Genomic DNA, 27,564 nt, shown 5'->3' with positions numbered 1-27,564 from the left:
TTCTTTTTTTTTTTTTTTTTTGGCATTGAACAGTTTGACTAATGAATCCAGGTGTAGATCTCCTTAGATGTTTTTTTCCTTCCTTGACTCATTAAACTCTCTGAATGTAAATATTAATATTTTTCACCAAATATAGAAAGTTTTCAGGTATTATTTCTTCAAATATGCTTTCTGGCCTCTTCTTGCTCTTCTTCTAAGACTCCTATCATGAGACGTTGGCACACTTGACAGCATCGCACAAGTTTCTGAGACACTATTTGTTTTTCTGTATTTTGTATTCGTTGTTGTTCTGTCCCTCCAACTGGAAAACTCTTTAATGTCACTCATTCTTTCTTCTGCCAGTTCAAATCTGCTATTAAGCACTTTCAGTGACTTCTATTTCAGCTATTATACTTACCACCTTCATAATTCTTAATTTTAAATAATATCTGTCCTCTACTGATTACCTATATTGAATGAGAAATCATTCTCATACTTTCATTTAATTCTTTAGATATGGTTCCTTTGAGTACATTTTATAGCTGATTTGAAGGTTTGTTGTTTTTTTTTTTTTTCTAGTTAAGTCCAACATTTAGGATTCCTAAGGGATGGTTTCTATTGCTGGTTTATTTCCTGTATTTATGTGTCTTTTTTGGTTGAAATCAGACATTTAAAATATTATAATACAGTGATTCTGAAAACCGGCTGACTTTCTAGAGTATGTTACTGTTGTCTATTGTTACTGATGCTGCTGCTTCTGTGTGTGTTTGTTGAGTGACTTTCCTGGAGTAATTCCGTAAAGTCCATTTTTTATGGCTACTGAAGTCTTTTCTTGGTTAGGTTAAAGTCACTTGCTTTAAATTTAATGATTAAATGGAGATTTCTGTTTAATACCTTGAAACATCAAATCTCCTACCTTTGCTGAAGGGATCTCTCTGCATGTTAGGGTGAGTCTTCAGAACTCTACCATACAGTTCACGATTCTGTCTTAGACTTAACTTCCTGACCACACAGATTCAAAGTCAGCCAGAGGCGGAGAAAGGAGCCTTCTCAGGTCTTTCCAGAGCATGCACATTCTCAGAAATATGTAGAACCTTTCAAACTTCCCTATGAACATCTTATTCTCTGTTTTTTTTTCTTTTGCATTTCCATCAGCCTCTTGTTAGCCTAACTGGTGTTGCTTCTTCAGACCTCCCTAATGTAAAATGATGGCCAATGAACTTTTTTTAAAAAAATGCCCCTGGAATAGGGTTACTTTCACAGACCTAGCTCTGAATCAGACCAAATAAAGACAAATTTTGAAAATGGAACCTCTCAGGAAACTGGCATTCAGGTCAAATAGTAATGATTCTCTTGAGTTAGGAATTCTGGGGAGGTCCAAACCTATTTTGCCACATACACTGACTCCTAGATTGCCAATTTTCAGTTACTCTAGTTGTGAGGCCATTTGCTTTCAGGGCACCACAGAGATGGGAGGAAGGGGATGGAAATACGCAAAATTAACACACCACAGAATCTGCTGTTTTTTGAAGGTTCTGTTGTTCTTCTTAATTTTTTTTTTAAATTTACAACTCTTTGATTAACTGCAGAATGCTGAATAAGTTTATTTTCACAATTTTTACCAGTATTCTCATGACCTTTATGGAGGAGCAGAATTTTGGAGATACTCTATAATTCTAGAAATACTTCTCCCCCGTTGTTTGTTTTAATGTTGCACACATACACCTATTAACATAGTTCACATGAAATGAATTTTTCATTAAGACATCTTCATGGAATAAAAATATGACTTTTACTCAGAAGAATTAACTTTGATCAACACAAAGTAGAAAATTCTGATTTACTTTCCCTAACTTCTAGTAAAATAAAATATAATAATCTCAAAACTAAGTATTATAAAAATGATAAGGAAAATCTAAATATTGTTACTCTAGGTAGATTGAATTTATATCAAAAGATTTTATACTTCTGTATTCCTAGAAGAGTGGTTAGAGTAAAAACAAATTATAAGATCATAAGAGATTAACATTCTTTGCAGTTATTCTAGGCCTAGTTCTCCCACTTCAGGAGTCACCAATTTTCTGCATTCTTATATCCTTTATAACTCTTTTCTCATCCAAGGAGTTGAACAACCTTCTGTAGCTCTTCTGAAAAGGAAAACCCATTCTTTTGGCCATATATTTTCCTACTTCTCTTTTCCCCTCTGCAAGCATTAAATTTTAAAAAAATCTTAAAAAGTCATTCCCAGGAAAGAAAAAATAAAAGAAGAAAACATTGAATTACTTCTCTGTATTTGAGGGCTTGAGAGAGAAATTTAGTCTCATAAAAATAATCTCCTTTTTTATACACCTTTTTCTGTGACTATGAAATTCTTTCCTGCAATATACAGATATAATTATTTTATTAACATTATCATTTCTTTACGAGCTTTACTAATACACTTAATATTAGTTACTTGTCCTATTACTTTTTATGGCTCAGATATATTTAGCCATAGCTCCATAGTAGGTACTTTAAACTCTTCGCCTGTGTGTTTGTAGCACATCTGGGCACACATGAAAGAAAACCCAGGGCAGATCCTGGTATTTATGGCCTTTGTTTTAAATTTTCTCAGGCATCCGGTTCCACACTTGCTCCACAATGAGGCTGTCTTCATTGCCTACTCACACTTGGCTGTTCCTGCTTGCTCTACCCTGGCAACTTCAGTGGCTTCTAACTCCCAGTCTCGGGCTCCATCCTCTTGGCTTTGCAGTTTCCTTTCCTGGAGAGCAATCAGCTGGTCATGGCTATCTTTCATGAAAAGTCCCACATCTCCTCTTTCAGTGCAGGGCCTTTAAAGGCAGTCCTCACCCCAGAGAACAAAATCTTCAATGATTAGGAGTTCATGGCTGCCTTCATTCCATCCGTCTACATTGGGACCAAAATAAAATGGCCAATACTGGTAGTATATCTTTCCTAATACTTAAGTTCCTAATATATGGTGCCAATTTGGAGTGTTTAAAACTTCTTTTAGGCGTCATGATAAGTAGTTTCATTTTTCATCAACTTCAAACTTTAAAATAAAAACCAAATATTCTTCTTGGCTCTCCATGTTTTGTTCAACCAATGTTCAATCTTCCACCTTTATCCTAGGAGTGCATATAACTGTATTTACTGATAATATATAATAATAATATTTCCTTAAAGAAGACATTGCATAAAAATTCTGGGGAAAAAATGTTCCACAGTGTGCTTCATGGCTTTAATATATTTTATCTGCTCTAATATATTTCAAAATTAGATCACATCAAGCCACCTTAGAAAATGCATAAAAGAAAACAAAAACAGTAAAAAACATGTTTGAATGGTCATTCTGAACTATGAAAATATTCTTTGCTTATAAGAAATCCAAATTCCATGGCCTCCTTCCAAGATTCTTTCACATCTGGCCACAATTTCACTTGCCTTTCCTAACTTCTCTTTCATTGTATTCATCCATTTCATGCCGCCTGTGTCTAGAATGCCCATCTCCTTTTCTCCATCTATGAAACCTCTGCCCACTTCCTGCAAGGCTAAATTCCAGTGCCACCATCTCTTTGAAACTCTTTTTCTTTCTGTTGACAATACCTTCCATTCTAGGGTTCATCAGATACCATAGAAACATCACTCTGTGCATGTATTTAGATAGCTTGTGAATTTTCTTGAGGACGGGGCCATGCACTTCAACATCTCTGAATCTGCAGGACTTAAAAGACTTGCTGCTGCACAGAAGTAATTTCATAAATGTTTGAATGAATGAATTACATGGGGGCACATGTCTGCAGGTAATAAAAATGACTATCTTGATAATAGATTATGGTCTAGTAAAAAATGAGAAATAGCCACATATTATCTTAGAGCAAAATAATAGGCTTTCTTTCTCTTGATGTATTTATATAGACACAGATATATGGGGCTTCCCAAGTGGCACAGTGGTAAAGAATCTGCTTGCCAGTGCAAGAGGTGTAAGAGACACAGGTTTGATCCCTAGGTCAGGAGGATCCCCTGGAGAAGGGAATGGCTACCCACTCCAGTATTCTTGCCTGGAAAATTCCATGGACAGAGGAGCCTGGCGGGCTACAGTCCATGGGGTATCGAAGAGTTGGACAGAACTGAGCACACACACTTCAGCATAGATATAGATATCTACTGACCAGTCCTATTATAAGAAATACCTATGTTCTTAGCTTGATTACTAACTAATCATTTGTTTGCTACAATCCTGGGATTGTAGAGCCCATTTACTTGATTTAACTTTTTAGAAATCGGTTAAAGGAAAATAATTAAATCAAGTTGCTCAAATAATTCTAGAATTGCCTAATATCTTAAAATATAATCAGCTCACATTTCAAATTCAGGGATCCAGCAACATAGCTAAAATCTTACTGCTCATGAGTGGTGGTTATACTGAGTCAGAGAGTGCCACAAATTAAATATCTTGCCAGGGCACCACCCTGGTCCTCACTCCCTTCACTGTAGTCTTACTGTCTCTCTCATGTTGAAGTCTGCCAAGTTTTAGAGAAGTTTACTGCAGTGTTAAGAACTGTCCCTCACCAGGATTCTAAAGTCAGATCTTTTTTCATAAGTACCCATTGCCCAAATGTCTTTGGACCAGGTTTCTGGCACAGACTTATCCAGGAAATAGAGCGGGAGGAACACCTTTTTATATTTTAAGTGAAAAAACATTCACACAAGAACATTACACAATAACAAGACCAAAAAAGGTTGGCTGGTGGTAAAGTTCAAGTCCCGCATCACTGTCATCATAAACATGACTTTATTTTGGTCATGGAAGAAGTATCATGGGTTCTTAAGTCAAGGTAGCAACAATGAATATAATTTCACAAAATTGCTTAATTTAACAAGCTTAAAATGAAACATACCAATGTTAGAATTGAGGACAAAACTGCTTACTTTCTGTTCCTAGTTACAAGTGAAAGAAGTTAATGGACAGCAGGTTTTCAGTAAAAAAAAAAAACAACTGTTCTACCCATTTTTGCCTCAGCAGAACATAACCCTGGAGTCTGATACATAGCAGGAACTCAAAATTTATTGAACTAGATTAAGCTCCCCATATGGGTTAGCCCCATGAATTAGTATCTCTGTTTTGGACTGCATTATTCTAAACACATACTTAGTAAAATTTTAAAATCTGAATCATCATGAAATCTTTATAAAAACAAACACCTTCCCCTAAATCCTCAAAGAGGGAGAATGAAAGCACCCTTGAAGCTACTTTAAAATGTATTTGAAACCTCTAACTTTTCGAAACACATTATTTTGTATTTTTCCTATAAAAATTTTACTTTAACATATAATAGTTTAAAAGCTATTTATTATTGAGTAAAATTGACACTACTCTCGTACCCAGAGGGGGATAACTTTTTTATGTTGTGGCCTTGAGAATCCATGATCTTACTACCAAAGAACCCTGGCATACACCAGAAGCAGAACCCTAGACTCTCTTTTATTTCTAACCCCTTAGGGAAAATTTTCTTCTCTTGTTAAAAAATTTTTTGACTACTAGGTAATTTGAAAAGCAAATCCTTGCTAATGCCATAAAGGCATTAGCATTAGACATTCTCTGCTGTCTTAATGTATGCCCATTTTACAGGTTTTACAATTTTTATATTTTCAAGATAATTTCCTCATCCAAAAGTAAATATTCTAAAGGTGAACATTTTAGAAACAATAATAGGAGTTGATGGTAATGTTTTAGCCAAACACTAAAGTTCCCTTCTGATGCCCATCCAATGACATGACTTCCTATAGGGCCCACCACAAAGAGGCCCTGACCTATGTTTCCAATGTCTATCTAATACTAATTCTTCTACCACTGAGAAGAATGATTCATTTCTATCACACATTTACTTTAAAACTAGGCATTGCGCTAAATGCTTTTTTAGGCATGTCTCATTTAATCTTCACAACAGACAGTCTTCAAGGATAAGCAATATTTTCATATACATTTTCCTTCTGAGAAAACTGAGCCTTAGAGAAATCAAATAATTCTTCCTGTGTAATACAGCTCCCAGATGGTAGTTCCAGGACTTGAATCCATGCAGTCTTAACTCCAGAACCTACAGTAATCTTACTCATACGTTAGATAAGCTCCAAGGAGAATACTTTGGAATGAAGTATCTTTCTTTTTTGAAATTATTAGTCGGCAACCCCAATTACTTTTGCTTCATTTCACAGACTCTACTTTCCAAATTCTTAATCAGTTCAGCCTTTAACGTCTTACTGTATTTTTTTATTTTCACCAATATTTCCAAACTCTAAGAGATCTGATCAGATTTTCTCACTTAGAAAAGTATATAACATAAAGTCTAGAGCTTAACATTGAGAAAAGTGAAAGCCTTAGTCACTCAGTGTGTCTAATTCCTTGTGACCCCATGAGTTTGTAGTCTGCCAGGCTCCTCTTTACATGAAATTCTCCAGGCAAGAATACTAGAGTGGGTAGCCATTCTCTTCTCCAGAGAATATTCCTGACCCAGGGATCAAACCCAGGTCTCCTGCATTGTAGGCAGATTCTTTACCTTCTGAGTCCCCAGGGAAGAGTTTATTTAACATTAGCCACCAAGTAACCTCATATATTTACTAGTTTGTGACGACTACTTTTATCTTCTCTAAGCCTCAGTTCACTCAGTGGCATGTCTTTCTGTTAGGATAAAACTCGTTAAGAAAGTAGCTTTTCTGACATTGATTTTTGTTTAGAAGTATTGAAATTTAGAAAATGAACACTTATTCTAAATTAACTTCTCCAGCAATAGCTGTTTTCTCACTCTCTGCACTGTATTAACCTGACATGAAGACTGATAAACACAGCTACAAGATTCATAACACATATGAAAATTAACTTCAAAAACCACAGGACTGGTAGTGCTGTTTATCACCATTATTCTGTAAATCCTAGAGGAGATTTTGAAAATATTTACATTCAAAGTATTTATTAACAACTCCCCCCCCACCCACAAAGAAAGGTAAAGTTCTCAGTAACTATAGACTTAGTTATAATTTTAGAATTTCTCTTTCCATTTCTTTCTAATTGAATATATTGCAATTTTCTACAATTCCTTACATGTACATGCATGTGTATATATGTGTTTGTATACCTATATGCACACATACACACAAATATTTTGTTGCTGTTCAGTCACTAAATCATGTCTGACTCTTTGAAACCTCTTGGACTGTAGCACGCTAGGCTCTTCTATCCTCCACTATCTCTCATAGTTTGCTCAAATTCACATCCATTGAGTCGGTGACGAACTCTAACCATCCCATCCTCTGCTGCCCCCTTCTCCTTTTGTCTTAAATCTTTCCCAGCATCAGGGTCTTTTCCAATGAGTCAGCTCTTTGCATCAGGTGGCCAAAGTATTGGAGCTTCAGCTTCAGCAACAGTCCTTCCAATAAATATTCAGAGTTGATTTCCTTTAGGATTGACTGGTTTGATCTTCTTGCAGTCCAGGGGGCTCTCAAGAATCTTTTCCAGCCCCACACTTTGAAAGCATCAATTCTATGGAGCTCAGCCTTCTTTATGATCCAGCTCTCACATCTGTACATGACCACTGGAAAAACCATAGCTTTGATTATACAGGCCACATATACTATTATCTATTTTTGAAAACTGAGCAATTTGGAAAAATATTTGGGGGAAAATATTTATTATGATTTTTAATATCTAAGTGAAACTGAAAGTGTCACTTGCTCAGTCATCTCCAATGGTTTGCGACTCCATGCACTGTAGCCCACCAGGCTCCTCTGTCCATGGAATTCTCCAGGCAAGAACACTGGAATATGCTGCCATTCCCTTCTCCAGGGGATCTTCCCAATCCAGGGATCAAACCTGGGTCTCCCACATTGCAGGAAGATTATTTACCGTCTGAGCCACAGGGAAGCCTTAAAGTCTAAGCAGAAGTCAATTAACTAGAATTTACCGAGTATAGTGCAAAGCCCTTTGGGTCATGATGAGAAGCCTAAGATGCAGGTGAAACTATACAGAGAGATGAGATATACACAGGAAAGGCATTCTGTGGCAGAACTTTTCCAGAAAGAGGAAGGAAGTAGGTTGATAATATCAAGTTAACAAAAATGAGAGATTGGAAAGTCAAAGTGTGATATTGAGAGCATTGAATGAAGGCAAAGTAGCTTCCCAAGTGGTGCTAGTGGTAAGGACCTGCCTGCCAATGCAGGAGACTTAAGGGAGTTGAGTTTGATCCCCGGGTCTGGAAGATTCCCCAGGTCTGGAAGATCCCCTGGAGAACACATGACAACCCATTCCAGCATTCTTGCCTGGAAAATCTAACAGACAGAGGAGTTGGGCGGGCTACAGTCCACAGGGTTGCAAAGAATTGGACATGAATGAAGCGACTTAGCAGGCTTGCATGCAAAGGAGCCCAAGTACTGCCTAGTAGGTTTAACTATGGCCCAACACAATGTAATTTTTTACAGACTTACAGGATTTTTAAATATACTTACTAAGGAGTGAATCACTTCACATTCATAAATTAGAAGAGGAATTCTCTGGCTGATAGGTCCCTTTCTGAGATGTGATGGACATCAATATCTTACCTCTACCCACCCAATTTTTTATCTTCATTAAACTTCTTAAATTTCATCTTCTCCAACATTTACTCTTGCGATCTTCTATTTGGCAGCCTATTCAATCATCCTTGTGGCTTTCTCCCTGCCTTTCCTTGGATTCTCTGTACTGTGTCACCTGTACTGTATTCCAGGCAATGAGTCCTCCTTTGGGTGGCACTCTTGTCCTGCCTAACTCTAGTCCTGCTAGACAGAAATATTCAATTAGTAGTTAAATTGAAGCCAGTCCAGTAGAGGTGCATATCATTGAGTCTTTTTTGGGGGGCTCCAAAATCACTGCAGATGGTGTTTGCAGCCATGAAATTAAAAGATGCTTACTCCTTGGAAAGAAAGTTATGACCAACCTAGATAGTATAATCAAAAGCAGAGATATTACTTTGCCAACAAAGGTCCGTCTAGTCAAGGCTATGGTTTTTCCAGTGGTCATGTATGGATGTGAGAGTTGGACTGTGAAGAAGGCTGAGCGCCAAAGAATTGATGCTTTTGAACTGTGGTGTTGGAGAAGACTCTTGAGAGTCCCTTGGACTACAAGGAGATCCAACCAGTCCATCCTAAAGGAGATCAGTCCTGGGTGTTCTTTGGAAGGAATGATACTAAAGTTGAAACTCCAGTACTTTGGCCACCTCATGTGAAGAGCTGACTCACTGGAAAAGACCCTGATGCTGGGAGGGATTTGGGGCAGGAGGAGAAGGGGACAACCGAGGATGAGATGGCTGGATGGCATCACTGACTCGATGGACTCAAGTCTGAGTGAACTCCGGGAGTTGGTGATGGACAGGGAGGCCTGACGTGCTGCGATTCATGGGGTCACAAAGAGTCGGACATGACTGAGTGACTGAATTGAACTGACTGACCACCTGTAAGGGGTTTCCCAGGTAGGTCAGTGGTAAAGAATCCACCTGCCAGTGCAGGAGACGGGAATTTGATCCCTGGGTCAAGAAGATCCTCTGGAGGAGGAAATGGCAACCTACTTCAGTATTCTTGCCTGGAAAATTCCATGAACAGAAGAACTTGTCGGGTTACAGTCCTTGGGGTCACAGAGTCAGAAACGACTGAGCCACTGAGAGTGCACCCCCCCCCACACACACACACACACACACTATACCTGTAAACACAAGTCTACTCATCCATTACTTCCCCTTCTTTGAAATTCTCAAAACCATTAAAACATAGCTGATTTAAATACAGCACCTATTTGGCGAAGGTACCATGTAGATGTGGCTCTTGACTTAGAGGATGTACAACTCGACAACGGAAGCACTGCAAACTCCTAAGTGGAGTAAATAACATGTACCCAAATTAATTCATTCTTATTTATTAAAGTCTGTAGCAACAAGAAATTAAAAAGTGCCCTAAATTCTTCCTTAGGTTGAATTTCCAGTGTACAAACATCCTAATTGAGATTAAACAAATAGCCCACACACATTCCATTTTTAACGAGGCTGTTTTCCTCCCTTCCTTCCCCTCTAGATTCCCTCTTGCATTTCTCCTTTCCTTTTTCTCCCAGTCTTAGCTCTCCTTTCCTCTAGCTATCACAGTTTGCCCGAAGAAAAGCCTCCCTGTGACCACGAATCAGCAGAAAGGAAGCAAACCCTGATTATGGAAAGCCAAGCCCTCAGAGGGGCGTGTCGGGGTAGACGCCCCCACCCCCTTTGAGTGCAAAAGGGCTGGACAGCGAAGTTCAAGTGCCCGCAGGAGAGGCGCGCGGCAACCAAATTCGCTCACTTTTATAGACGGACTGATCCCTTCTACGCAATCGGACCTCAGGAAAGCCGCTTACTGGTCGAGGAGCGCCGGCACTTTGAATGCGCCTGGGTGCCCAGACCCAGGGAGAAGCGAGGGGTGCGAAGGCGGAGCCACTGGGCTAACGACACCCCCGCAAGGGCCGGCCCTCGCCCGCGTTCCTACCACCTTAGGGAGTTGGCGCCGGGAGCCGGATCACCCTCTCAATGAAAGGCAGATGTCCCTTTAAGGTTTGCTTCGCAGCTCGTGGACTTTAGCCTAAACAAGGACCCGCGAAGCTGGCTTTATTTGTCCATGTCTCAGACAGAGCCTGGGAGGCTGCCAGTGGGATTTCAGAGCACGAAGGCGGGGGGCGATGTGGCAATCTGCGAGGCGAGTAGCGTGAACCGAACTTAGAGGCACTGGTGGAAAACACAGGAAATCGCCCCGCTGCTCCCCGGGCGCCGGGGCCGACCGGCCAGCGACTGAGACCGCCGGCGGCGAGCAACGCGGCTCCTGCGCGCGGTTCCGCCGAGTCCTCGCCTCTGATCCCGCGCGTGCCCCGGGCGCTGCGCCCACTCCAGTCATGGACCCCCGGCGCCGCGCCAGCCCAGGGGTCGCTGTCGCCTACTGCTGGCTCCTCTCCGGTGAGTGACCCTGCTTTTCTCCGAGCATCTCCTGAGCGCGGGACTCCGGGAGGGAAGCGCGAAGAGCTTCGGCCCGGAGTGAGAAGGGAGCGCGGATCCACTTTCGGGCGCTCCAGATAGTCCGGGCAGGTTGGAGCTCTGAAAGCAGTTTTCTGCGTTGGGTTTTCGGTGTCAATTACTTTTGAAGTTGTTTCAAAACCTCCCCCCCCTCCCACCTCAATGATGGGGGGAGCGGTGCTGAAAACTTTACAAGGTGGAAGTGACTTTTCAAATTAAAGTTGTTTTTTACAATATACATGGTATTTTAGGACTTTGCTGATGGCTTCTACTTTCCTTTTTCGTGTCTGTGTATAGAGTTTCTACTTTCAGGTTGCTCAAGAGTGGACATTATTCTTGCTGTTATGTACTCAAGATAGTTTCTCCTACAAAGGAGGAAAGAGAAGAATGCAAAGCAAAGTTGTCTCTTGTGCTGAAATGATGTTTCTGTGTTAGCACCCAGGAAAAGGAATATATTGAAACTGAGGAAGTAGTGAACATTTACTTTGAGAATTAGTAGAATAATTTTTAAAATACAAAGTAAAGTACTGTTACTTGTGCATAAATAGGTATCTTTGGGGGGAGACTTAAGCACAGTGGAGATGCAAGCTTATGCTCAACTTAAGGGCGGAAAAAAGGTTGAATCAAAACATTTTCTAAGATTTTCCAAATCATTAACCGATAGTTAGATCTTTTCTACTAGTTACTGACTGAGCAGGAAAAGTTGCAAGGGTGAAAGAAAGAAAAGGCAGATGGCTGAAGCTTTGTGTGAAAAGGGCCAATAATCCAAATAGTGTCAACTTCTGAACAGCTTTACAGTCAGTGAGTGGCTGACTGTGTAAGCCACTGTCATTATCCTTTACACGTGTTGAGCTATGTATGCATGCATGTTAAATCGTGCCCAATTCTATGCAACGCTGCAGACTGTTGCCTGCCAGGCTCCTCTATCCATGGGATTTTCCAAGAATACTTGAGTGGGTTGCCATACTCTCCAGGGGATCATCCCAAGGGATTCATCCCAAGTCTCACCCTGTCTCCTGCACTGGTAGGTGGGTTCTTTACCACTAGAGCCACCAGGGAAGCCTATTTGACCTATGATTCCTCTCCAACTTAGTTTTTTGGGAGGCTGTTTGCATCTTGTTGTTGTTGTTGTGCAAAATTTGAATGTTTTACTAAGTACTCAAGTTGTACTTTTCTCATTTTACTGAATAAGCAGTCACTAATTTAGAAATGGGTTTCCCTGGTAGCTCACTTGGTAAAGAATCTGCCTGCAATGCAGGAGACCCCTGTTCAATTCCTGGGTCTGAAAGTTCCCCTGGAGAAGGGATAGGCGACCCACTCCAGTATTCTTGGGTTTCCCTGGTGGCTCAGACAATAAAGAATCCGTCTGCAATGGGGGAGACCTGGGTTCGATCTGGAGAATTCCATGGACAGAGGACCCTGGCAGGCTACACTCCATGGGGTCGCAAAGAGATAGACACAACTGAGCAACTTTCAATGTAGAAATAATCAAACAAGGTTTGCAAATCCTCTGAAAAGAATGAAATGCAAAAAAACAGAAGTAAACAAATTACAATTTCGTATATGTGTGTATGTGTGTGTATATATATATATATATATTCAACTACTTTATTTCCTTATGCTTAAAACAGCTGTAAGTTGTATACTGTTAGTTTTTTGCAACTGTTGGAGGTAATGAATGCATATGTGCTAAATCTCTTCAGTAGCATCCAACTCTTTGTGACCCTACAGACTGTAAGCCCACCAGGCTCCTCTGCCCATGGAATTTCCCAGGCAGGAATACTGGAGTGGGTTGCCATTTCCTTCTCCAGGGGATCCTCTGACCCAGTGACAGAACCTGGGTCTCCTGCATTGGCAGGCAGATTGTTCACCAAAGAGCCAACTGGGAAGCCTTCTTATGGGTTATATTCATGCCCATTTCACACCATAACAGAAGGATCTAAAATTTGATGTCTTCTTTTCCTTTGTTGGTTATCCTGTCAGCCATCATGTTGTCAGCTTCCTTACAAACTTCTCATCAATCCATAGAGTCCATAATCTAGGGTCTTATCACCATACCCACCCATGCACAGTACTGTAGAACTCATCTTCTTGTCTTCAGTCTGAACTTAACCTCTAATTAATCTTCCTAATACATAGTTTTTATCATACTTTAGTCTTTAGCCAAAAATCTTTGGTGGTTCTATGTTATCCATAAGATAAAATCTACAATTCTCAACCAACCTTTCAGGGTCTGCCCTAATCCAGTACCCTCTGTCTCCTACTATGCCTGTTATCAGTTTCCTATTGCAGTCATAACAAATTGCCCCAGATTTACTGGCTTAAAACAAGACAAATTTACCACTTATAGTTCTATGGGTCAGAAGCCTCTCTGGGCTAAAATCAAGATGTTGGCAGGGCTGCCTTTTATCTGGAGGTTTTAGGGGAGAATCAATTTCCTTGCCTTTTTCAGATTGTTAAAGGCAATCTGCATTCCTTGGCTTGTGGCTCCATCCTCCATCTTCAAAGCCAGTAAAGTAGCATCTTCAGATCTTTCCTGTGACTGCTTCTTCATCACATCTCCATCTCTGATGCTGACCCTATTTCCTTCCTCATATAAAAATGCTAATTATGCTGGGCTCCCCTGAGTAATCCAGGATAATCTCCCCAGCTCAAGATTCTTAATTTAATCATATATACCAAATCCTTTTTGCCATATATAGTGATACATTTGCAAGTTCCAGGGATTAGGAAATGAAGATATATGAAAGACCATTATTTGCCTACCAAAACCTCTGAACATAAACTGCCAGTCATGACAGCGAGTCACATTTCCTTATTTCCCGCATTAGTCCTCAGGCTTATTTTGCTACTGTCCATATGACACTATTTTACGCATCTAGAAAAGCATTCCACCCTTCTTTCTTACTACCCCCTGCCCTCTAAACAAACTCTCTCCAGTCTTCAAAGCTGGGTTTACATCACAACCATCTCTCTAATAAACCATCTCAGTAAACTTCCCATTATATTTAGGACTATCTTGTATTAACTTTTCTCAACATTTAAACATGAGCCATCAAGAAAGATGCCCTTCTCTATGTCTAAAGTCTTTATCGCTACTTTAAATATGTCAAAGTCCCAGCAAAAGAACTAGTGGCACATGTAAAAGATTTAGCTGAAGAAAACTGACTTAAGTCAAGGGACTGTTTGCAGAAACATAGAAAGGAATTGACAGACGTTGATGGAACACGCAGAACAAGCAGCAACAAGTAGGAACAAAGCACCTGAAGCAACATGAGGTGAAAAGCCACTGCTGTTCCTAGGCCTGACGGGGGAGCAACGTCAGCTTGACCGTGAACTCTGGCTATGGGAGGGGGACCCCTGGGCAGGAGCTGTGGCCATAAGAAGCAGAATGCAGCTAGTGCCAAAGCAGGGGGAAAACAGGGGAAATGAATACTCTGCCTTTTCCTCCTGCCCCCTAATGCCTTGCCCAGCTCTCCCACTGGTCATCTCCAAATGGCAAAATTCAAACTCCCAGGGGACAAAGATCAAGACAATAACAGAGAAGAACTAGCACAACTTATTGCTGAAAGGCACATATTTTTTGAGAATGTATTAGATATGAGGCCCTGTGCCAAGAATTTTGCACATATTATATTTTAGTCTCAAAAAGGGGAAATTCTGGAACTATTATTCATATTTTACAGATGAAGACACTAAGAGACTAATTTGACTAAAGTCACACAATTAATAAATGGCAAACCCTATACTCTATTCAGATCTCTCATGTTCTCGAAATAATGTACCATTTTGGAAAAGACCATGATGCTGGGAAATACTGAAGGCAAAAGGAGAAGGGGGCGACAGAGGATGAGATGGTTAGGTAGCATCATCAACTTAGTGCCCATGAATCTGAGCAAACTCGAGGAGATAGTGAAGGACAGGGGAACCTGGCGTGCTGCAGTCCATGGAGTCACAGAGTCGGACATGATCTCAGGACTGAATAACAACAACAATTGGCTGTCTAAATATAAATCCATTTCCCTCTTGCTCAACCCTCTAAATGTTAAATCCAAGTCTCACTGTCTAAAAGACCTTGATAAGGATCTGATTAATGATGAAGTGGGTCTGTTTTCCATGACTTTTAGGTATATAGTGAAATTAGATGATGTCCCTTCCTACATTAATTATAACTCAAATAAGACTCATTATAACTCAAAATTACTCAAAATAACTCAAATTATGAATCAAAAAAATATAATCTCCGGTTATTAAAAATACAAGTACAGAATTATCCCTAATTGAGTTGTGTATCTCTCCTCCCTAGAAACATTTCAGCTAGACTACAAGCAGGAGTCTTCTTTTATGACTTTTTTCACAGGCAAGATTTCCTATTCTAAAAGAAGTCCAGTGAGCTAATGGCTGGATATGGAAGGAAGTCAGTCACTTACTTATAACAAAGAAATGACCTCCAATGACATACAATGGATTGTCAGAAGCTGCTGAAAATAGCAAAAATATTTAAGTCATTAAGAAGTCTGTAAAGTCAGCAATAAATTCAGAGGACTTTTGTTCATTTGTTTAATAAATGGGCAGTAGTGGTAGCAATAAAATATACATGCCAAACTAGTTTGCCTACTTTTCTTCCCCGCTCTCATGCTGTTATTTTGATGCATGAGCTCGAGGGCCACAACTTATAACTGTTGATCTTACTTCCTTAGATGGATGCTCCTCTGCCTGGGTTCTAACACCTCAACCCAACAAACACCCCATTAGATGTAGAACTTGCTGAATTTTAATATGCCCCTTAACTAATTTATAAAATAAAGGAGCTCATGTTTTAAATATATTCAGAAAATGAGACATCAAAATGCTATTCTTTACCTACACTGCTACGGATCCTCAAGTCCCCATGTGAATGTTATTTCCATGAAGCCACTGGAGTAGACTGAACCCCCTCCCCCAGATACTTGTATGCCTCTAGCACCTTTACTTCTATAATATACAGCATATTAAAATTAAACATCAAGTTGTCTGTTTCCCAGATTAGTGTATGCTCTGTTGAGAATAGGGTCTTTGTTTATTATCCCTACCATCTATGAATAATAGGTACTTGAAAATTTGCTACTGAATGAGTCACCAAAGAACAGACTACAAACAAACTCATAAAATAATAAAGGAGCCAAGTTGTCTCTTTTAGTTATATCAGGAATATTCTATCTATCCATATTTATATCTAGTTGAATGGGAATCACCATCAAGTGACTGATGCACCAGTATTTTAGGTACTATTAAGAAAGACAAGTGCTGCCAATCCAGTTATAATTGCTGAACCTACAGATGCCTCCTAGTTTCAAGAGAGGTTAAAATGTTGAAATATATACATCTGAAAATTAGAATAAATAACATGCAGTATATCTACATGCAATTTTCTATCACATTTTTAAAAACTGCATCATAAGATTCCAAACACACTCCTAGATACAAAGATATGAACATTGTCCTCCTTTTAGTTCTCTTCCAGGGCCAAGTTTGATTCAAAGAATAATCACTCCTCTGACACCTGCAACCTCACCAGATCCCAATAACAGAGCTTTCTCTGGATACCTTTAAGAGGAAGCTTAGGGAGAAAAGTGACAATAAAATAATTCAAAAACGTTCCAGGTCACAGGATCAATAACTCCAGTTTTGGCAGGCTTTAATATCTCTAATATTCTTTCATATCAGTGGTTAGTGCCAGGACCAAGTATATTTGACGGGACCTAATTTTTTATCAAATGTCTTTTCTAACTCAAAAGGAAAATTAAAAAGTCAACTAAATCTTAAAAGGCAATTAAAATATATGCACTGGTTGGAATTAAGAATTCACTTTATGTGCAAAAACATTAATATTGCTTTATAAAAATAGTAGAGCTCTATAAACAAAATAAGTGAGAAATCTTTGAAAAATCATTATAATTCAGATAGTAAAAGCAGTGAAGACATATTTTTTTTGGTATGAACTATTTGAGATCTGCTGAAATAAATGAAAATTCTTAAATTTGAATAGGATACCTAAATCAATCACATTAGAACCTCAAATGATTAAGATGAATGGTCTGCATATTTTATTATAAATACTATATTCCTAATACAACTTAGAAATATACTTTTCAAAATTTTCTTTTTAACTATATACTTTTAGTTTGCCAAGTACTACAGTTTGAAAATTCAAAGGTATTGACCAGTTCCTAAAATTACATATTTTATTGTAATATTTTAATAAAATAATCCTATATTATATAGAGATTCATACAAACAGGAATATACCCTCCCACATACTTTTGTTGATAAGATTATTTATTTAGTAGGAGGCTTTATATTGTTTTGTGACAACTGCAAGTAAATATTTTTAATCACAGGAAATTTAAATAGGGAGTAAAGCAAGTTCCTTAAAGCAAAACAAAACACTTTGCCCTTTTCGCTTTTACCATTTTACTTGAATTAGCTGAATAATCCTCCCAGTCAACCACTAACTTTGCTTGTGGACGTCACATAGGCATCTTTGTACAATCTAAGGTTAGCACATTCTCTCTTAAATAACTATTGCAATCATCACCAGAAATTTATAATAAGAGTGCTGGTTGTTTATTCTGTAATGATCATTTTCCAAACCAAGCGTAATAACACCAATTGTCATCATACAAGATTTTAAAACATTCTAAGACCTTTTTCTCACTAAGATATATTTAAAATTAATCATTTTCTTATCCATGCATAGATAGCTCAAAAAAATGAAATAGGTTTACAAAAATTTATCTTAAGAGAAATCTTCCTTTCAAAGTATCAGTAACATTATAAAACAGAATGTGATTTCATAATTTTAAGATGTCAGTGATAGACAAGTTAAATACTCTGAATTAAAGTAGAGCTAATAACCACTCATTCTTTCATATAATTATGATAATATACCAGTTGTGCTGGGTTCCAGGAACACATGAAAAGTGATACAAAGGAACACAACAAAAGGTAGTGTCTGCCCTTAAGAAGCTCAGAGTCTGAGAGAAGTAATAGACAAGCAAAAAAGTAATAATGGGAAAAGCCCCCAAAGCAGAGAAAGGAAAACATTAGTTTTGTGTTGTTGGAAAGTAACCTTTGTAAAAAAATATAAGATGGATACAAGAAAATGTATACAGCCTCTACTATTTAAGGGTCACTGTGCTAAGTACAGGATCTTCAAACAAGACAGCCCATTAGCCCTGCTGCTATCACACAAATCATTTCTAATGTTATTATTATAACAGGAAGGATTGTAATCAGTTCATCGTGAGGTACATGAGCCAGCTCATGCAGTAGGAGTAACCTGTTTCCCTGGAAAGGAGGTAGTAAGTAGTATATATAAATGCACCCAACAGATCATCCATCATTCAACTCTACTGAACCAGTTATTTTTCAAGGCTGAATAATTGTGATCATGTTAAAGTGAGCCCTTACTCCTTGCTTTGTCTGATCCAAATCTCTAGTTTCAAGCCAGGTATTCTTAGAGATTTACAACAATACCTTACATGTCTATGAAAGTGAAAGTGAAGTCGCTCAGTCATGTCCGACTCTTTGCAACCCCTCGGACTGTAGCCCACCAGGCTCCTCTGTCCATGAGATTCTCCAGGCAAGAATACTGGAGTGGGTTGCCATTTCCCTCTCCAGGGGATCTTCCCTCTCCAAGGATCGAACCCAGGTCTCCTGCATTGCAGGCCTACGCTTTACCCTCTGAGCCACCAGGGAAGCCAATTTCACAGTTTTCAAAGTATCATAATCTCATTAAAACCTTCTAAGGGATAGTGAATGAGAGAGGCAGACAATCTTATTTATAATTTACAGTGAAAAAGTTTAGGTTTATAGAGGTTGGGAACTTATCTAAAGTTGCTAAAATCGAGCTAGAAAAGACCATAACTCAGGTCTGCTAACTCTTGACATGTAAACATTAAAATTAGTATTGATCTTTTACCACTAAAATCGGCCTTAGAAGAATCAGATTCAAAACTGAAAATAAATGTGTCAGGGTGAGATTATGGGTAGTGTTTTAATTTTTTAAAAATACCATTGCAGAATAGGTTTTACAATTAAAACAATTTTAATTACTGAATTCAACTTCCTCAATTCCTAAGTAAAAGAAGTTCAGTTTCAAAGAGATTAAGTGGTGCCAGAAATTATAGTAAAAACAATTGACAGTGTAAGAATTACAATCCAGGATATTTGACTTCTAGCCCAACTGAGACACTGGAAGTATATCAAAAACAACAAATTGAAAGCTTTTGGAAGCAACAACACTGACTTCTCTTTCTTCTGGAGAGATTAATATAAATAAAATTTTATAGGAAAATAGATATAATTAAAGTTACTGATACAAAGATTTCTATCTTCAAAGAGCCAATAAGTAAGTATAAAATTAGGATTTAAAGCAACATAGTTAAATTTTTTTTCTCATGATTTTGCTTATTTAAAGACTGAAAACACTCTATACTGGCTATATGTCATATAACTACTGTACCGTAGAAGTCTGAAAATAAAGGGAACTACTTTGTAAGCCAGGTGAGCGATAGTTAATAGTATCAGTATCTTAAGAAGTATCTGTAATAATGTTAAATATAGTTACTACATTTTTTATCTGATCCACTCAGCTCGTCATCCATATATGAGTGCCTACTAGGTGCGAGGGGACTTTTCATGGGACAGTGGAGGGATGCAAGGATGTACCCATCCAGATTTCAGTAAGAAAGAAATGTACCCAACTAATAGAATGCATGGTTTCAACTTGAAGGTAACATTTCAGCTTAATGATAAGCAGGCTTAAATGGATTTATGGAAGTAGGGGTGAAAGAAAGTGACATTTTAAAAGATAAGAGCTAAGGCAGCAAAGTAGAAAGTTGCCAGGATGTACAGGGAACAAAGACTGCTCCCATTGAGGAATTCAGGGGGCTGAAGGGGATACAGGAAATAAAATTTGTAAAGTCATGTCTTGAAAGCCTTGAATTTCATGGAATTTGGATTTTAACAGAGAATGAGAACCCCCAAATAACTCAGAACTGTGATGACTGACCTAGAAAGACCAAGTTATAACACAAAATCTGGGAGAAAAACATCTGACCATTCAACAAGCTCAAATTACTAAAAAAAAAATTCTGTTATGGACATTTCAGATCAAAAAACATTTCTGTGAAAGTGTTGTAGTATGTTAAATCACTGAAGCACATTTATATTTTAAAAGACAACCCAAAGCAGTGTGTCTCATAATTAAAAAGAAAGAAGAAAAATCACAAAATCAACAGGCAACAGAGGTTTATCATTGATTTGCAACCAATTTTCTAAGGTAGGATATTTGATCTTTCTCGAGAATTACAATGGTGACCAAGACCAAGCAGAAGGAAAATTATGTTGAAAAGAATATAAGGACTTTTTTGTTTTAGTAATAAAAGAGCAAGGAAGAAACCCTCCTTTCAATGCCCCAGGTTGAGTCCTAAGCTGTGAGTCTTGGTTTAACTGATAAAGGTGAGAGTTAAGGGGAAATGACAGGAGAGGATGAGACGGTTAGATAGCATCAGTGACTTAATCAACATAAATTTGAGCAAACTCCAGGAGATAGTGGATGAGAGGGAAGCCTGGTGTGCTGCAGCCCATGGGGTCCCAAAAAGTCGGACATGACTGAGCGACTGAACAACTACACATAACCTTCAGAGTTTAGGGGATGATTTCAAGCGTCCATAAATTTAGATTTGTGTTGGTGGAATGAGTGTGGAATTAAGCAGGCTTGGATTTGAATACTGGTTATGTGACCTTGAATACATCCCTTAACCTCTCTAATTCATTTTCTTCATTCACGTATGAGAATAACAAATATTTACCTTATAGGTAAGAACTGGAAAAAGCATAGGAAGTACCTGGTGAATATTCAAGAAGTGATAGCTCTTCACTAAAAACCTAATATGTATTAAGGGCCCTGAGTACCTATCACTGTGGTTTTTGATCCTTGGCAGATTTTCAAGAGGGGGAATGATTATACTTAAGAAGGTGACCAAGGAGCATCTCAAAGCATCTCCTCCTCCTTCTTTACCCACCACCTCTCTCTCTCTCTTTCTCTCTCTCTCTCTCTCACACACACACACTACCAGTTAAGAATTCTTCAAGCTTAACAAGCACCTTTTAAAAAGATACGTGTCTGTTGGAGACAAAAGCCATACTCACACTTTAGTGTATTCAGTTCCTTGCTCAATGTAAAGTTGTTGAGTTCTGGAAGAAGAAGGCAGTCTGAGTTAGGAACTTTGGGAGGGCACTCAGTATGATAGAAGGTGGCCAAAGAAGGAGGTACAGTACAGAAAGGGCAAGGAAGAGGAGATACCACCCCCCCCCAAAAAAAAAAAAAAAACCTGTTCTAATTTGCACTAGAGTTTTGCAGGGGGCCTTTGTGTTCCCCCGCCCCCGACAACCTTTGAGGAAGTTAATAGAGATTTGGGTATCAAGATTTGTGCCAAAGTCATATTATGCTCTTTCATCCCAGTCTTACATTTTAGGGTGGTTAAGTTTCCCTTCCAATGCCTTACCCAATAACATAGGAAGGCGAATGGGGAAGATTTGTGCCCTCTGCCCTCCAAGCCATCTTAACTCTCAAAACTTTGGTGGCTTTTTCGATTCACTGGTCCTTTGAAGAGGCAATTCCCACCTTTCAAACTACCCCCGCCTCTCCTTCATCCCAAAATGTTAAGTGACTTAAGGATTTTTTTTTTTTTCCAACTGAATTCTGCACCTGTTCAGTCAGGGTAAATCAGTCCTTCCTCCACTTCCCCAGGGTCTCAGCTCAGCTTTGACAATGAAGATCCGTTCCTAAACTGTTGAGACCCAACCTCTACCGTAAACATTTCACAGGCTGCTGAGCAGAGGAAAGCTGAGACTGCCAACCTTGGCTTCTGGGGTCCTCAGGACATCAGATCAAAGCAACTGAGAGGTCCATTCAGGGGTAAATTCCACAGATGGTTTCTTCTCTCTCTGGGATCAGTGTTCTAACATCTGGGTTAATCAGATCGTGGTCAACTGAGAGCAGAAGGCAGCGGGCACGTTACTCAGTGCAGATGCCCCGTGACCAGACGTTCTTAAGAAACAGCTTCTGGACAGAGCAGCTCCAAAAAGCGTGCACCGTCTGAGTGAGGATGAGGCAGGAGCAAGGTGGGGCGTAGTTTGGCCCTTGGTGCCAAGTCTGCACTTTTCAGAGCCCTTTTACTTTTCCATAAATTATTACTTTTTCGTAACTAGAATTACCCGTAGGGAGAAGGTGCAGCACACAGCTTAAAATATATATATATATAATATATATTTGCACTCACAACTCCCCAGAATCTTCACAAACAGGGGTGGAAGAAAAAACTTAGGAAGTCCAAGTTCAGCACTAATACCAAAGACTCGCCACCAAAGACTCCGTGTGCTTTCCTTAGGTGGTTTATTTCTCGGGAAACACCTCCGGGCTTAGCGCGCCTGCGCACGCGCAAGCTGCGGCCCCGCCTCCTCCTTGGGGACGTAAGCCGTGCGCTGGGAGGCAGGACGCGGGCTGCGCATGCGCCCTCGTTGCATCAGCCTTGGTGAGTACAGCAGCCGGAACCGCGAAGAGAAAGGTGTTGGCAGCGGTGTCTCTCGAGCCGATTTTGCGCGGCGCGCCTCAAGACTACGAAAAGGAAGGGCTAGAGTAAGTGCCCCACCCCCCGGCCGCTAGAGTCGGATATAACGTGTTTCCTTCTCGCGAGGCAGGTGCCGGTAGGAACCGGGCCCCGCCCCCTTCCCGGCCTAGAATTTCTTTCCCTTCCCGACCCCTTTCCCCGTGGGGACCCCCTCGGTTCCTCTTGTTTTGGCAGTGAGCCCCCGCCAGGGTCATGAAGCTCGTGAGGAAGGACATTGAGAAAGACAATGCGGGCCAGGTGACCCTGGTTCCCGAGGAACCTGAGGACATGTGGCACACCTACAATCTAGTGCAGGTGGGCGACAGCCTGCGCGCTTCCACCATCCGCAAGGTGCAGACCGAGTCCTCCACCGGCAGCGTGGGGAGCAACCGGGTCCGCACGACCCTCACTCTCTGTGTGGAGGCCATCGACTTCGACTCCCAAGCCTGCCAGCTGCGGGTCAAGGGGACCAACATCCAGGAGAATGAGTATGTCAAGATGGGGGCTTACCACACCATCGAGCTGGAGCCCAACCGCCAGTTCACCCTGGCCAAAAAACAGTGGGACAGTGTGGTCCTGGAGCGCATCGAGCAAGCCTGTGACCCAGCCTGGAGCGCCGATGTGGCGGCTGTGGTTATGCAGGAAGGCCTCGCCCATATCTGCTTAGTCACTCCCAGCATGACCCTCACTCGGGCCAAGGTGGAAGTGAACATCCCTCGGAAACGGAAAGGCAACTGCTCGCAGCACGACCGGGCCTTGGAGCGGTTCTATGAACAGGTGGTCCAGGCCATCCAGCGCCACATACACTTCGATGTTGTAAAGTGCGTCCTAGTGGCCAGCCCAGGATTTGTGAGGGAGCAGTTCTGCGACTACATGTTTCAACAGGCAGTGAAGACCGACAACAAAGTGCTCCTGGAAAACCGGTCCAAATTCCTTCAGGTAAAACAGCCTTACCCAGGGATAATTAAACATGGATGGGCAGAGGGCTTTGCTTAAACTACTCCTAACGTTTTAGAACTCGGAATAGTACAAGAGGAAAAAAGGTTTAACTTGGCTGGGATTGTGAATTGGATAATGCGGTGAAAAGAAACCTGTTAAGCAGCTAGAGATTTTATGTAATAAACTTGGTTTAAATTCTTAAACATATAAAACCTTAGTAGTGTTTTTGGCTTGAGGTCATTGTGGGCAGTTTAACGGATACACTAAGAGATTCTTTTGACTAACTTTTATAATTGTGATTCTAGGTACATGCCTCCTCTGGACACAAGTACTCCCTGAAAGAGGCTCTTTGTGACCCTACAGTAGCTAGCCGCCTTTCAGACACGAAAGCCGCTGGGGAAGTAAAGGCCTTGGATGATTTCTATAAAATGTTGCAACACGAACCAGACCGAGCATTTTATGGACTCAAGCAGGTGGAGAAGGCCAATGAGGCCATGGCAATTGACACATTGCTCATCAGCGATGAGCTCTTCAGGCACCAGGATGTAGCCACACGCAGCCGGTATGTGCGGCTGGTGGACAGCGTGAAAGAGAACGCAGGCACCGTTAGGATATTCTCTAGTCTTCACGTGTCTGGGGAACAGCTCAGCCAGTTGACTGGAATAGCTGCCATCCTCCGCTTCCCTGTCCCTGAACTCTCTGACCAAGAGAATGATTCCAGTTCTGAAGAAGATGAATGATTGCAACTAATAATTGAGACAACCTCTTTCTCACTCCTTCACTGTTACATTTTCTCAGCATCCTGTGAAGAAAGCTGCAAAAATGGCACTTTGGTTCTTACAGGGATTTTTCATGTATTTGGTCACTCTAGGTGATTTGTGGTTGGCAAGACATGTTTTCAAACTGAACAATAAAAAGAAATAATCTCCATATATTATTACTTGGGATAATTTTATTTTGGAATTATGAGTTATTCGCAACTCTTAGAAACATTTTGTATATTTAAAAAGAATGCCTATATATTCTTTGGGATGGAACATAAAAATTCCATACAGCATGCTTTGAAGTAGTTTTCCTTAGGAAAAGCTTTTTAATATCTCATTATCTTCACTTTACATTGTTTAATTTGGCACGGTGTATTCTTACACTATGTTCTATGATCCTTTTACTTACCATCTCCCCCACATTCCAATTTTTCTTAATTTTTTAATTTATTTGCTATTTTAAATGATTGCTTAGTAATTAGAAGACTTCCCTGAGGCTAAAGTTAAAATCTGTTTTTCTTAAGAAACTTGTTAAACCAACCTTGTTAAAAGTAATAAGCTAGGTTTTTCTTGCCAGTTTAAAATAAATCATATTTACTTTAGAGGAGCGCCTAGTTAGTTACTTTTAGGTTGTAGAGCTTTGATCTACTAAAGATTCTCAGGATAGTCTACTTAAGGTGCTTTTATTTTTAAAATGAGGCCAAGTATGAGATTTGCTTATTAAGAGCTAATTAATGGCAAACCTAGATATAGTGCGCAGTCTGTACTTAAGTTCTTTGCTCTGCCACACTGTTTATGTATTAGGGAGATTATCATAGTTACAGTTGATGCTGCCATGAATTTGTCTGTGCATTTACATTCTAAATGGAGGGGTGAGAAAGCCTGTTCAGAAAGTTTGTCACGTCATTGTTTTCAGTCGCTCAGTCGTGTCCAACTCTGCAGCCTCATGGACTATAGCCCACCAGGCTCCTCTGTCCATGGGGATTCTCCAGGCCAGAATACTGGAGTGGGTTGCCCTGCCCCCATCCAGGGATCCTCCCAACCCAGGGATCAAACCCAGGTCTCCCACATTGCAGGTGGATTCTTTACTGTCTGAGCCACCAGGGAAGCCCATCACTTCATTAGTAAATGGCAGTTGATTTGTACTCCAGCTGTTTACTATAATTAGGGACTTTATGCAAATACCTGAGAGTTTAAAATAGTTTCCATTTTTTTTGTGTGCAATTTAAGAATTAAGGAGGGGGCCTTGAAATACAATCACATCTTAACATTTTTCACATCTCAACTTAGTAAAATAATAGGAAAGGCCTACGAACAAAGAGTGATAAGTCAGTCTGTAACTCTGAGGTCAGTGGTGCCTGCTTCAAATAAGGATACCAAGTTAAATTTGCTTGTCGTTTCTGTCTTCTGAGCCTTTCTGCTGGTGTGCCAAGTTTGTATATTGTTTATAAAAAACTTCCTAACTAATCTGACCTTTTTATATGTAGTTAGCGGTGGTTGTTGTTTAGTCTCTAAGTGGTGTCCAACTCTTGTGACCCCATAGACTGTAGCCCACCAGGTTCCTCTGTCCATGGGATTTCCAAGGGAAAAATACTAGAGTAGGTTGTGTTTTCCTTTTCCAGGAGATCATCTCAGTCCAGGGATCAAACTCAGGTCTCCTGCGTTGGCAGGCGGATTCTTTACCACTGAGCCACCAGAGAAGCCTGTCGTTAGGGATAGACACCTCTATATACTTTAAAAGGACATTTTAAAATATCTACTTCCTAATCAAAGTGATTTAAATTGTCATTTCATTATAATTTTATGGATATTTATGTTACTGATAATTTGGTAGGAGTGTAAATATGAAGTCACTAAGATTCTTAATATTAGAACCTTATTGATAATGCATTGTTTTTTCAGTCAGAAATTGGAGATTTGGGGCCTCTTGCTCATTATCTATCTAGTACAGGTTAGTTCTAGCTGTTAACCATGGTGATAGAAACCGGGGGAAAGAAAACCTAACAGTAAATCTAACCGATACGTTTTAGAATGTTAAATTCTCAAATTTAGCCTCATCTTAGCTTAAGTAAGTGAATGAAGTCGTTCAGTTGCTTCCTTCTCTTTCTGACCCCATGGACTATAGTCTGCCCCGCTTCTCCACCTGTGGGATTCTCCAGGCAAGAATACTGAAGTGGGTTGCCATTTCCTTTTCCACAGGATCTTCCTGACCAGGGATCTTTGCAGGCAGACTCTTTACAATGTGAGCCTCCCGGGAAGCCCAGGTGGGCTTGGGAACTCATTTTAGCTTGAAAACTGTAAAAACTCAATACCCAGACTGGACCCCAGACTAAATAACTTTGCAGTCCTAGAAATTATAGAGTATTTTTTTTTAATCATTATTAAAGCTCCCAGGTGACTTCCAATAGATAACAAGGCTGAGACCCTGGATTCAGGCTTTGCTGTTCAAAAGTGTGGTTTCCGTGAACCAGCAGCATCTTCTGAGAGCTTGTTAGAAACTAGAGTCCAGGACTCTACCTTAGACCTGTTGAATTGCTGCAGCCTGTATATTAGCATCTCCAGTTGATTGCCATGTGTAATAAAAACCTATAAAACGTTTAGGCAGTGGCTTATTCTCCTTGTGCCAGTTAATCTCTGCCTAGGGTTGCCAGCCATAGAGAAAAAGATTTGAGTTTTAAGATCTTTCAGGAAAACTAACTACCAATATTCAATTATCTATAAAACTAAATGAAAGCCTGTTTCTATGTCTAATTAAATTATGTATTTGTATTTTTTAAAGTTAAATGTTTTACCAATACCATTATCAAGTATATATCTTCCTAGATACATAGGTGTAAATATCAAAATAGTGATAGGAACATAATAAATTGGTTCAAATAATTATTTTTTACTGTTCTCTAAAAAACAAATGAACCATAGGTCTTTGGAAAGCATATACAGCAGTTTAATTCCAATTGCTATTCATTAATAAGGAATGACTATGGTAACAAATGAAAACACTGTCAATAACATACCTCAAATTAATACAGTGTTGTACTATAAGGTTCTGTTTATCCCCAGGTGCTTGTTGTAAACAGATTGCTACCCTTGCTAGGCTTAATAAATGAGAAATTTGCAGTTTGTTTTCTTTTGTTGCAGGTATGATACATATCAAATTATATTTTGCTATTCCTGGTC

At 39.8% G+C, this 27,564-nt stretch overlaps 2 protein-coding genes and 1 long non-coding RNA gene across 11 annotated transcripts in view; 2 read left to right on the top strand and 1 right to left on the bottom strand.

Annotated features, from left to right (window-relative positions):
* On the bottom strand, positions 1-23,345 carry LOC132657955 (uncharacterized). 5 transcript variants are annotated; one of them, XR_009596778.1, is made up of 4 exons: positions 23,195-23,345; positions 21,936-22,692; positions 21,225-21,269; positions 1-11,392 (listed from the first exon to the last, which is right to left on the bottom strand). It is a non-coding gene; the product is annotated as an uncharacterized LOC132657955 (long non-coding RNA). The 5 variants fall into 5 exon arrangements; XR_009596780.1 differs by having other exon boundaries at positions 22,358-22,692; XR_009596777.1 differs by having other exon boundaries at positions 21,225-22,692.
* The window catches only part of ITGA1 (integrin subunit alpha 1), a 170,418-nt gene continuing 153,164 nt past the window's right edge, over positions 10,311-27,564 (top strand). For both annotated transcript variants that reach the window (XM_027980075.2, XM_027980076.3), the window contains exon 1: positions 10,311-10,970. In XM_027980075.2, coding sequence (XP_027835876.1) covers positions 10,910-10,970 — 61 coding nt within the window. In that variant the 5' untranslated portion in view covers positions 10,311-10,909. The remainder of the gene's footprint in view (positions 10,971-27,564) is intronic.
* Positions 10,311-27,564, top strand: PELO (pelota mRNA surveillance and ribosome rescue factor). Of its 4 annotated transcripts, none has more exons than XM_042233796.2 (3): positions 10,311-10,970; positions 22,880-23,623; positions 23,929-27,564. In XM_042233796.2, the coding sequence occupies exons 2-3, from the start codon at positions 22,898-22,900 to the stop codon at positions 24,361-24,363; spliced, it is 1,161 nt and encodes a 386-aa protein (XP_042089730.1). In that variant the 5' UTR covers positions 10,311-10,970; positions 22,880-22,897; the 3' UTR covers positions 24,364-27,564. The 4 variants fall into 4 exon arrangements, with proteins under 4 accessions (XP_042089730.1, XP_042089729.1, XP_042089728.1 ...); XM_042233795.2 differs by having other exon boundaries at positions 22,466-23,623; XM_042233794.2 differs by having other exon boundaries at positions 21,826-23,623.

The sequence above is a fragment of the Ovis aries genome, chromosome 16, assembly GCF_016772045.2.
Source record: "Ovis aries strain OAR_USU_Benz2616 breed Rambouillet chromosome 16, ARS-UI_Ramb_v3.0, whole genome shotgun sequence".
In the NCBI taxonomy this organism is placed as follows: domain Eukaryota; kingdom Metazoa; phylum Chordata; class Mammalia; order Artiodactyla; family Bovidae; genus Ovis; species Ovis aries.
Note: the sequence above shows the minus strand (reverse complement) of the source record. Positions and strands in the feature narration are given on the sequence as shown.